The following is a 12,170-nucleotide window of genomic DNA, read 5'->3' on the forward strand; positions in this document are numbered from 1 at the left end:
TGGCCAGACGGCTCACCCAGCCTCGGGGTGGGCAGAAGGCCCATCCCACCCCCGCCCCCACCCCGAAGGCACAGTCAGACCCTTGGGTGAACAGCGGACAGCGACCGCACGAAGGAGAAGCAGGGGTCCTGGACCGCAGGGAGCTCGCAATCCAGCACAAGACGTGCTCCCCGCCGACTGCCCACTCACAGTGCTGCAAGGGGCCAGGAATCACACAGCACTCTACGTGAGGTGACATGTTTCATAACTGCAATACCCACATAGACACTAATTTTAAAAAATCACCTATTATTTCACCGCAAAGAATGTTGCTGTTGATTCTGGTGCATTTCCTGCCAGCCTTTCGGTGTATGAATGTCCTTGTGTGTGTATGTGTATTTCACAGAAGGTGTGCGTGTTTATTATGTGCCACTTTCTGAAGTCCTTTTTAAAGTAAAGGAACAGCCTTCATTTTTCAGAGCAGTCTTGGGTTTATGGAAACACGCGTGGCGAGTCCCGCACCCCACCCCCGCCCGCCCCTCCCGGCTTCCACCGTAAGGACCATCTTGCATTACTGCGGCCACTTGCTACAGCGGATCACTCCTGGTGAGCGATAAATACGCAGTGGCCTGTACCCACCAGGAAGCATCACACGCAGGAGCTGCACTGCCCTGAAAACCCTCCGAGCTCCCCCGATCATCCCGCCCCACGACTGCCGGCGACCCCCGAGCTGCCTGCTTCTGCACGGCTTTGTCTTTCCCAGAGTCTCACAGAGGGAATCGTACAGTATGGAGCCTGCTGCTCAGACTGGCTCGCTCGGCTCAGTCATGTGGGCCTGAAGCTCCTCCACGGCTCTCCGTGCCTTGAGAGCGAAGCCTTCTTCCTAATATTTATTTATCTATTTACTTTACTGAAGTAGAGCCGATTCGCGATGCTGCATGAGTTTCTGGGGTCCAGCCCCGTGATTCAGTTACGCATACACACACACATTCTTTCTCAGACTCTTTCCCGCCGTGGGCTGTCACGAGCTGCTGAGCGCGGCTCCCTGCGTGGCCCAGCAGGCCCTTGCTGTTTACCTGCCCCACACACAGCACTGTGAATCTGCAACTCCCAGACTCCCAATCTACCCCTCCCCCGACCCTCCCCCGGGTAACCACAAGTTTGTTCCCCACGTCTCTGGGTCTGTTTCTGAGTCATAAGTAAGTCTATCCCTGTGCTTTTTCAGATGCCACGCACAAATGACATCGTCCGGTGCTTTTCTTTGTCTGTCTGACTTCACTCAGGACCATCATCCCCAGGTCCGTCCAGGCTGGACCCACTTTCTGACGCTGGCAATACCAGCACCTCTTTTCCGGGGTCGGGTGGGTTGGCGTGGTCCTGCCAACCTGGGCCGCTGCGTCACTCACCAGTCTCATCGCCAGCACAGGCGGCCAGGCCTGTTCGGGTCTCGCTGGCGGATGTAGGGTCTCTGGGACCCCTCCCAGCAAAGGGACCCAGGACACCGCCCGTGCCCAACCCGGCATCACTGCCCCTGGCAGCTCTGCACCAAAGGCCAGAGGGCCCCCCCCCCAGGATGAGCGGGTCACCCTTAAGGGTCAGGGGCACCCAAGAAACCCACGGCAAGGGGGCGGGGCGGAGGCAGGCTGCAGGAGGGCAGTAAGAAGTGAGCTTGCCTTGCTTTTCCCTCCATGTGCACAGTGTCCCTGCGTTGCAATGGGCTCCGTTCTCTTCCCGCACACCTCAGGTGGTTCTCCTGACTTCAGCTTGTCACCTGGGAACTAGGTGTGCCAGCTCCAGTGCCACCTCTTCCAGGAAGCCTGCTGCCCTGGCCCCGCCGGCCCCTCCCACCAGCCAAGGCTGAGTGCTGGTCAGTGCCAGTGGCATGAGTGCAGAAGCTGCTCTGGGGGTTGCCGCAGAGGCTGGAGGCTCAGGGTCAGGCGCTGTCAGGCCCCACGGGGACCCTCCCCACGCACACCTGGGCCACACATGCAGGAAGCCAGTGCCGCACCGCATGGAAGTTGGGGACCTGCCAAATCCCCAGGCCTGGGGCAGGCGCCTGCCAGGCAGCAGCTGGCTTCTCAGGCAGGTGGAGAGGACTCGGCCTTCCCTGAGTTTCTGCCTGCCAGCTGGGCCTCGAGGGAAGCCCCCGTGGGGAGGATGCGGCCCTCCAAGCTCCCGCACGGTCCTGGGCCAGGAGAAGTGATGGGAGGTTCTGCTCCCCACTCTCAGGACTGAGGGCCCACCCAGGGTCCTGCCTGAAAACCACGTGCCTGTGGCAGGTGCACAGCCTGGCCCCCCAAGACTTTCATGGGGACACCAGCAGAGGCGTGAGGGGACTTCAGGAAGCCGGCCCTCCCTGGAGGCCTGGGCGTTCCACCGGCACCCCGAGAGAGAAGTGGGCACTGCTGGAGGTGACCATGTGCGGGAGGGGCCCCGAGGGGCCACAGCGCCCACGTGGGCGGCCTTTTCCCTGGAGAGGGACGGGCCAGCTTGATGCCATGTGTGTAAAACCAGAAGCTGGCCTTACGCTCAGAGCAAACATAAGCGCCCGGATGGCCCGATGGCAGGGCCTGCAGAGCAGGGGGCCCTGTGGCTGTCCCTGCGCGCGGGAGGGGCGAGGCCGCGCCACCACACCGGCAACGCCGGCTGCTGCCTGCCAAGCAGGGACGCGAAGGAGGCCTCGAGCTGATATATTTTTCTCCCCTAATAGTGTGGCGCAATTTAATTAACTCTCCATCGCACCCACCTGAAGATGACGGGGTTTACTGACACCACCATCTGGCCCTTACAAAGCCGCTAATGTAGACAGTAAATCCTCACCATTACTCGGTGGCTGCGGAGGCGAGCTCTCCTGGCCACCTTCCCGAGCGCCGTCCGTGTGGGCCGCCAGGACACCCTGAGGTGCTGGGGCGGCCACCACGCTTGTGACCTCCGGCCTGCTGCAGGTGGCGATGTCGCCACCTCGGAGTCAGGTGTCTGCCGCAGGGCCTGGCTCACTTTCCCACGGCCGGGCCCCCAGCGCAACATCGGCCTGCGTCCCATGCCAGCAACAGCGGCCACAGTGCCCGGGCCCACTCAGCAGCCTGGTGCCCGGCGCTGCGCCCAGCCTCCGCGCGCTCAGTGCCCGGGGCCTTCAGGTGCTGGGGGCCCTGATTACCTCCCTGTTTGCAGGGGAGGAAACAGGAACGCCGAAGTTCAAGTTCAAGGCCTGGGGCCTCACCAGCCAGGGCAGAGCCTGGTTCAGAGGGCGGGGGTTGGGCTGGGCAGGGCCGGTGGACCCAGCCCGGCCTCCCTGGGTCTCTGGTGAGGACAAAGCTTACTTTCCGGGTAATGCACATTCTCGAGTTCTGAATCCGTTCTTTGAAATGGTGATGTTTGTCTGCCCTGGCTTAAGGGTGAAGTTTGGGCAAAAGGGTCAACAGGGCGGGGGAGGGCCTGACCACAGAGGGGAGTCCCCGTGTCGCCTGCTCCCACGAGCCCCACAGGAGCTGCTGCTAGACCCCAAGGAGGGGGCCCTGCCTGCCAGGTGAGCTCTGGACCCCGTGCCCCCCCAGGACCTCCACCCCAGACTGCAGCCCGGCGGCCTTTCAGACATTTCCACGAGGGACGCTTCCATGGGAGAAAGGAAACCTCATTTGTTGCTTTCTCACCAGCAAAACAGAGGAAAGCCCCACCTCTTTCCTCCCACCCGCCCCAGCGAGGTTCTCAGGCTCAGGTGGGCCCACTAGGGCCGGTGCGGCCAAGACGAGGCCCTCCGCAGACACGCAGGTCTGCAGTAGGCACTTCCTCACTGCTAAGGAGTCGATTACCTGCACGTCTCCCAGCTTGATCTGATGGTTTACGCTGATCTCAGAGGTCCTCAGGGGCGGGTGGGGGGAGTCAAATCAGCTCAGTTGGCAGGGGCAAAATGCAAAAGGGTTGCATTTATAACACTGTCACCCAGCCAGGCGCTGCCCATCCTCACCCCTCGTCACAGGACGGCTGTTGGCTCATTAATCACCCTTATCTGCTTGGGAAGGGGCCACAGTGCCACCCGCCCTCCCCCGCCCCCGGGCAAGTTCAGGCCCTGCGAGGTGGCCAGAGGGCAGAGTCCACCCTGGGCGCTGAGGTGGAGGGAACCTGAACTTCCAGGCTGCGGCCCCTCCCTCAGGCCTGATTTTCTGCCCCGGGCATCTGAGCCACCAGAGTCAGGCCTAAGGGCCTCTTCAGATAAGCGGCTGCAGTTGTGGAAAGGAGGCCTGAGGGAGGGGCAAGAGCCAGGCTCGAGGCTGGTCCCCAGGCGGCCGCCGAGGGTCCCCGGGCCACCAGCCCGGAGCTGTCGCGGGAAGGGGACCGGCAGGGGCGGTGCTCTCCGACTTTCCGCGTCTTGGCCCCATTACACCTCTCCACTCTGCAGCCTTTGATTCAGCAAAATCAAGGATGCAAACTTCTTAGGAGTACTTAGTTTCCATGGCAACCGAAGCTGACCTCAACATTATTGTTCTCAAGAGGGGACTGACTTTCCTATATGTCCATTCACTGAATTAATGGACTCCCGGTTCTTTTATCAGCAGCCCCGGACAAAGGAAAGGGAGGCATGTCTCCGGAGGGCTTTCAGACACTGTCCAGCCTTTGTCCGGGGCTTTACTGGAACGAAGCGAGTCTATTCAGCCTGAGATTATCAAAATCAACTCAGCACTGTCTCCGAGGCAGCTAAACACACTTTGATTTCATAAAGACATAACCGATCTCACATGCAAATTATTAATTGGGAGGGCAGGGCTCTTAGGGCGGGGGGGGGGCTCTGCTGTGACTTTTCCGGAATAAAGCGAATTGTAGGTACACTGCAGCACCTTGGCGGCCCCTGAGTGTTGCTGGCGGGGAGGGAGAGAGGAAAAGCAAAGATTTCTAACAACTAACCTCGCCGACACAAGCAAACCACGGCAGGGACAACCATGCTTGTTCTGGTCCCCGTGAGACCAGCTGGCCGCCACGCACGCTCACAGCTCCTCGTCCTCCAGGGGAAAAGTAATGCAAAGGAAATAAACCACAGAAGGCGACACCGATCACAGACGCCTGGGTCCGCGGTGTGTGCTGGGCTTAACTCGCCCGTGAGGCCAGGACTCGGCCCGGAGCCTGCAAGGCACAGCTGGCTGCAGCCTCGCTTAGAGCTCGGGGAGCTGTGCAGGCTTCTCAAGTCACTGCTGCACAAAAGACACTCGGCGGCTGCCCGTCCGAGTCCTCTCCAACCCCCTGGCGCTCCCCCGGCTCATCCTTCAGCAGCCCCCCAGCCTCCCCGGGGGGCCCCAAGAGACCGGGGGCGCCCGTTCCCAGAGGCATTTTGTCAGTGGGACAGGCTGTGGTCCTAACATCCAAATAATCATTTCACAAATTATCATAATTATCAATCAATCACCCTGCTTGGACAACGCCAGGCGAAGCTATCAGATGACTTTCATGACCTGTAGCGTTTTGTACGTAATAACAGGGAGAGATTTATGGAAACATCACGTTCCGTCCTCAGCACCAGGGCTTTGCGAACTCAATTTATTTCTGAGTCTCCTTCGAAGCCTCGGGCCTCCCCACCCCTGGCCTGCCGCGCGTGCTGGGCCGGCCACGGTCTGCGAAGCGTCTGAAGGGGCACCTTCCCGGGTTCCGATCCCAGCCCCACTGATGCGAATTCCCTGATGGATTTATGTGTTGGAGGTGCGGAGGCGGCACGGGCAGAGAAAGAGGGAGACGAAAAAGAAATAAAAGAAAAAAGGTCACTTCCCTCCGTGTACTGTATTAACACGTCCTTCCTTTTCAAGACGGTCAAAGAAAACAAGATAAAGCAAGACAATGGGGCGGCCGCTGGGGGCCTGGGGCTTCCCCTTCCGTATCGCCAAAGAGATTGAATCAAAATTCTTTCAGCAGATACCATCTCCCCGGGTGGACTACACTCTTGTTAATGGATAAATTCAAGCCCTCCAGAAAGTCAAAGAATAAATTTAAGCCTTTTGCCAAATGTCTATCCTATTGGATTTTGATAAGACGGCCATTGAGCCTTATAATGTCTTCCATCCATTTTCAGCAGGCCCTTAACACGGCTCTTTATTTGTCCCCAAAGCCTCTTCGCCCGGCCTTTTTATTACAGGCTCCGGCGGGCTCTCCAGGGAGCCAGGCGACCCGAGTGATGGATGGACAACTCACTAGATTATCTCCCGCAGATGTTTGCTCTCCAGGAGCCCCGGGCTTCCCCTCTAAGTAAACAGAGACTAAATAGAGTCAGTCTGCTGGGCGAGCAGTCCCAGGGGTCCCGGCACAGAGGGCGAGGCAGCGGACCTCAGACAAAGTGACTTTGGGGGACACGCAGGTGCAGCCGGGGTGCACACCTGGGCGAGCGGCCACAGTCTCAGTGCCACCAGAGCGCGGGGCAGCGCAGCGCACCTGCGGGGGAGCCGCGGGGACAGGGGCCGTGGCAGGCGCGCAGGGAGGAGGAGGACTCGGGAACGCAGAGACTGGAGCCGGGTGGCGGGGGAGAGTGACGCGGGCTGTGTGGCTCAGCAGGGAACACAGGGGAGACCAGGACGGGAGGGATGGCGGGGTGCAGGGGGGGTGGGGGTCTGGACGGTACTCAGGGGCGGGGCGCCCTTGTCTCAGCGTCTGCTCAGACAAAAGGGTCGCACCAGGGCCAGATGCAGATCACCGTTACGAAGACGAACGAGGTCAGAGGGTCACCCCTGCCAGAGGTCACCCTTTCAGGAGGTCACCACAGGGTCAGACGACGTCCCCCATTGCACGGATTTCTCCAGAATCTTGTCTCTGGGGTTGAACTTGGTGAGAAGGGCAGGCCCCCTTCCCTTACACACAGGTCCCCCCAGATGCCAAGTTCCCCCAGACACCTAACCATCCAGCCAGGCGCCGGGGGAAAGTCACAAAGTTTGGCAGAACCAGCAAATGGCTTCCTTTTCACTTCCAGGCCTAAAAAGGAAACTTCAGGGTGACAGGAAGGCAAACTAAAGGTGTCTCTGAGCCCCCACCCCCGGGAGAGAGGGCAGCACCCCCATGAGCGCAGCTCCGGGCACTGACACTGAGGCGGCAGCACCTGCCATGCGGAAGCGCGGGGCTGACCGGCGGCACGGCCGCCCGGCCGCCCGGCCGTGCTCCCGCCGCCGTCCGGCAGCACGGGGGCTCTGGCTCGCTCCGCTTAGTCTGGGTGGCGCTTTGAAGCCTTGATGCCTGGAGAGAAAATGCTGTTCTAATTCTGCTGGAAGATGCAAAACCCCGCAGCAGCTACGGGGTGTGTGTGTCTGTACGTGTCCGTGTGCACGTGTGTGTGTACATGCACGTGAGTGTGCGTGGACGGCCCGAATTCTCTGGACGCCGAGCTCTGTCTGAGGAATGGCCTCTGGGTTTTGGAGCCGATTTCTGCGCCTGATCCCCCTGCTGGCCACGTAGCCCGCAGCGTGCACGCGCAGGAACGTGCCTGCCGGGAGTGTGTGCTCGCCTCTGCAGATGTGTGCGTTTTTCTGGGTCTGGTTCACTCTCGGGACCTGTTAGAGCCAACGTTTGTCAACCCGCTAGCATCCATCACCAGGGGACGGCGCCCACGTCGACACTGCCTTTCACCTGGCGGTCTGCTCACTGAGCGCCACGCCTGAGCCCTGCGAGGAGGCTGAGACCAGTGAAAGGCTTTGCTGAGTCCGCAGCCCGTTGTGTCTTTTCTCCTCTGCATTCTTTCCTGTGAGTACCCGGTGAAGACAGGTAAATAAACGCAACCTGTGACTCTCCTTTCCATGCGTCTGCCCGGCCAGAAGCACTCCCACGGGTAAGTGGCTCGCCTCGCTCCCCCGAGCTCAGATGGCTCCGAGACGGAAGCCCCCACCTGCCGCACCGTGAGAACAGCAGCCACCCGGGCCGCTCGGAAAACGCCGCTCTGCGCGTGCTCGACCGGCCTCGGTCACGCCGCCCTCGGGGGCGCCCAGCGACGGAGGGGAGAAGGGTCAAGCCGGCTCTCCTACCTTCTGGATGCAGCCCTCCTGCGACGACACCTCCCCGTCCGTCAGCATTTGCTGCAAAACAATTTGGAAAGGGGTTGTTAGTGTCCGACAAAGTGCAGTTCTCAAGTCCTACGTCGTGGGGGTGGCAGACGTCCTCCGAGATGGTGAGGGTGGGGCTAGCTCAACGTGAACCAAAGCCCTCTTGAGAACAGGGGTCCTTGGCCTCCCCGTTTGTTGCACAGGGACGTTGTCCTCCGGGAAGGCAGCTGGGCCCTTGTGGGGAAGGAAGCCACCTCGTGTGGCTCAGCCTCGTCCCATAGTGACTGGGAACAGGTCCACTCATAGGGGCCTGAGTGCCCGCCCCACATATTGTTAGAAACGGTGCGATGGGGCCACGAAGACGCTGGACTCCTCTGACAGCCTCTGTTACTTCCGAGTTCTGCCGTGACCGAGTGGCCTGTATTTGGAGGTGACTGGGCGTGTGTGCTGTGCCGCCCGCGGGGGAGCAGGAAGACGCACCGCCCGGCCTGCGTGGGGCTCACAGCCCAGCGTGGGAGGCAGAGCTCAGGGGAGCAAGCGGGCTCAGCCTGGGACTCGGCCACACCAGCCACAGGGAGAGACGTGGTGGAGGCCAGAGCAGAGGGCAGAGGTCAGCTGCATCCCTGCACTGCTGCCTGAGGCCAGGCCGTGGATGGGGAAGGGGCAAGGGATGGGGGACAGACAGGCAGGGAGGGGAGCTGACACCATATGTTGGCTTCTGCTGTTCTGGAAAATCAGAGGTGGCACCATTTCTAGCTTGTTCTTTATCCCCGACCCCAGGGCAAGGGACATTTCTCTGTGGGTTTTGGAGGAGGCTTCTCAAAGGAAATCAGGCCAAGGCAGAGAAGCAGTGGCTTCAGCGTCACGCACGTGCCCAGGGTGCGCCCCTCCCCCAGCAGCGGGCAGTGGGCCGCGCAGGATGCCTGCTCTCCCCTCTGCCCACGGACACTGGCTTGGGACAGTGAGGAAAGAACGTGCCAGCCATCCTGGATCTTTCTTCCACCCGACTGTTTCAACTCAGAGCTCTCCTTGGCTCAGCTCTGGAGAGATGTAGCATTTTGCCTGGCTGGCGTCTCCTAAAAACCAGCAAGTTCCACTCCAGAGGGGTGGCACTTCAGCGGCAGGTCCCGGAGCGCTCTCTGAGCTAAGCAAGCCGACAAATTAGCTGTGTAAACGGGTTTTCCCTTCTGGATCACAAGCGCGGTGCACAGACATGGAGACACACGGCCGTGCCGTTTCCACAGGAAGAGAAACCAAGGCGGAACCTAGTATTCGAAAAATGAAATGAGACGTGGAGTCGAATCCAGCGGCCTTGTTTCTCCTCCTCTTAAAATGACAGGATTGCCTTTTCAAATGACAAGCGTGGAGGAGAGTGCCCGCCGGTGCCCACGCAGGCCGGGTCAGCGGGCCAGGACGCTGAGTTCCAAAACGCTGGCGGAGCTGCCCGGGCTCAGCTGTAATAACAATAAGTCATATTTTTAAATGTTGAGAATTCTAACCAATTGGGGATTTTATGTTTCTTTTAATAGATTCTGAAATTGTGGTTTGGAATGCGACTAGCAGTGAAAACAGAGAATGAGGCAGAAGAGGGACCAACAGAGACACTGGGAAGGTCTCCCTGGGAGAGACCCGGTCGCCAGGTGCACGGTTCCCGCCGGGCCTGGGCTGGACAGGCCGTAGGGGAGACGAGGTGCCCTCAGACGCTGGGGGCTGAGCTCTGCAGCAGACGGGCTGCCCCCTTGCCTGTCTGATTTTCACTCCCAAACCCAGAGCCAAGAGGGCTGGCCGGAGGCTCAGTCAGTGCCGGGACAGGAGGCAAGAGATCCCAGGAAAACCTGCAGTGCCCAGGAGGGGCCACGCTCCCCAGGAGGGGCCGTGCTCCCGAGGAGGGGAGGGGCTGCGCCCCCCAGGAGGGGCTGTGCTCCTCAGGAGGGGAGGGGCCGCGCTCCCCAGGAGGGGCCATGCTCCCCAGGAGGCAGATGGGGAGTCACCATGGGCCCTGAGCTCTGTGGTTCACCAGCCTGTCCCTTAGGAGGGGAGCTTGAGCCAGAGGGATAAATCTGTGCTTTGATTTTTCAAAGCAGCACAGCCCCAGGACACGGCGCAAAAGCACAGAAGGGGTGCACCCGCTGGAGCGGCCCCTCCCGGGTCCTGCCCCGCGAGACGGACAGAGGAGGCCCACCCAGCGCCTGCCATCTGAGGGCCGGGTCTCACGACCCGGGGGACGCCACGTCCAGCGACTCTGCCGCGGGGACGGCTCCAGGGAAGGGGCTCCAGGGACCCTCCGGCCCAGGTGCAGGGGCCACGAAGCCCTGGCAAGCACGCTGCGCACAGACTGTCCTGAGGAAGGGGGCGAGCTGGCCTTCTCGGCCGGCCCGGCTGGTCACGTGCCCACGCCGGCTATGCCTCTGATCGCCGACAGCGCCGGTCACCGATTTCGGAACCGGGAGAAGCTGCCTCGGGGAGACAAGGGGGCTCCGGGCTGCGCTGGCAGCAAGCTCTGGGCTCATCCTTGGGCACAATCTGCCTGCTTCGGCTCCAGCACCCCTGGGCCCCCGGACACCCTGACCCCGTACGGCTCCCGAGAGGCAGGGAGACGGGCTGGCGAGCCTCCACCGCTGTCCACACTGCAGCTGAGCCTCCACCAGCATAAAAACCGCCGTGGACCTGATGTGAGTCAAAGGCTGAGCGGAAACCAGAGCCGGGCCTTCCCAGCTCTGCCTGTCGCGGGCAGCATCGTGGAGGAAGGTTCTCTCTCGTCTCCCTGGTGTCCCAAGAGAGGCGCACAGGGGCAGGACCTGGCCTCCTGGGCGCCACCCCCCCCAATCCTGGTTGGAAGGGACGGCCTCCCGTGTCCGTGGGGAGATAGGTTCCAGAGCCCAGGTCCCCTCCGCCTGAGGTGTGAGCCATCTCTGTGGGAGAGCCAGCGGGAGGCCTTCTGCCCCCAGCACCCTCTGCCGGCCCCTGTGGGAGCCGCCCCCGCCCGCAGCCCCTTCGTTGGAATTTGTGCCACGCCAGTCAGCTCCTGGCCAGTTCATCTTCACTGTGACTTGGGGGACCCTGGCCTCCTTCGTTCTCTGCTCCCCCTTCAGCCCCTCTCTCTGAAGACGAGCGGGCTGCGTCCCCTCAGCTCGAGGCCCTGCGTCCCCCCTGGCTCCAGGCCCTGCGTCCCCCCTGGCTCCAGGCCCCGCGTCCCCCCGGCTCCAGGCCCCGTGTCCCCCCCGGCTCCAGGCGCCGCGTCCCCCCTGGCTCCAGGCCCTGCGTCCCCCCGGCTCCAGGCCCTACGTCCCCCCGGCTCCAGGCCCCGTGTCCCGCCCGGCTCCAGGCCCCGTGTCCCCCCCGGCTCCAGGCCCCGCGTCCCCCCTGGCTCCAGGCCCTGCGTCCCCCCGGCTCCAGGCCCTACGTCCCCCCGGCTCCAGGCCCTGCATCCCCCCTGGCTCCAGGCCCTGCGTCCGAGTCACCCACACAGACCACTCCCAATTTACCCAGAAACCCGTGATCAAAAACCAGCAGGAGAAACTTTCCAGGCAGAGCCTGGCCAGCGGGCACATCACAAGCACCACACGGCCCTCCCCCCTGCTCTCCGTTGTCCTTTAAGACAGCCGTTCACCCAGCCCCACTGTCCCAGAGGACACGGGCTGAGGGTGCTCAGAGCCACTGTCCTCCGTCAGCTGCTGTGAAGTGGCCAAATGGGACCGGTCATGCCGCATCAAGGCCCTTCTTTCCCTCCCGGAAGAGTCCGGCGAGGTCCGTGCCCCAGGTTCAGTGACGGCCTCCGCCCACCCCACCCAGGAGCCTGTGGTCAGAGGAGCTGTGGACGTGGACATTCAAACCACGCTGCCCCTAACAGGTCGAGACGCCAGCACAACACAACAAGCAAGAGAGACCACACAGCCGTGGGCATCGGTCGGGCGGGGGTTGGGGGGAGCGGTGCAGCTGGCCTGAAGCACAGCTGTAGGACCACGGCGAGCAGGACACAAGGTCTCCCGGTCACGGGATGCAGGGAGCGGTGGGGGCGTCAAGCCCAGCGGGACGGACACCCCTGTCTAGGGGCAGCCTAGCCCTCCGCCAACAACTCTGAAGAAAGAAGCAACCTCCTGGGGGTGGGGCAGGGTCGGGTTCTGGGGCTGCCTGTTCCCGCAGCATCTCTACCTGCCCCGACTTAACAGCCCGCCGACGCAGGTGTGCAGG

General features: G+C 61.9%; 1 protein-coding gene across 6 annotated transcripts in view; it reads right to left on the reverse strand.

Moving 5' to 3' along the window:
- The window catches only part of PRDM16 (PR/SET domain 16), a 309,339-nt gene that overhangs the window by 145,394 nt on the left and 151,775 nt on the right, over positions 1-12,170 (reverse strand). For all 6 annotated transcript variants that reach the window (XM_074377634.1, XM_074377637.1, XM_074377633.1 and 3 more), the window contains one exon: positions 7,962-8,012. In XM_074377634.1, the coding sequence (XP_074233735.1) occupies positions 7,962-8,012 (51 nt within the window). The remainder of the gene's footprint in view (positions 1-7,961; positions 8,013-12,170) is intronic.

This window comes from Camelus bactrianus, chromosome 13 (genome assembly GCF_048773025.1).
Source record: "Camelus bactrianus isolate YW-2024 breed Bactrian camel chromosome 13, ASM4877302v1, whole genome shotgun sequence".
Classification (NCBI taxonomy): Eukaryota; Metazoa; Chordata; class Mammalia; order Artiodactyla; family Camelidae; genus Camelus; species Camelus bactrianus.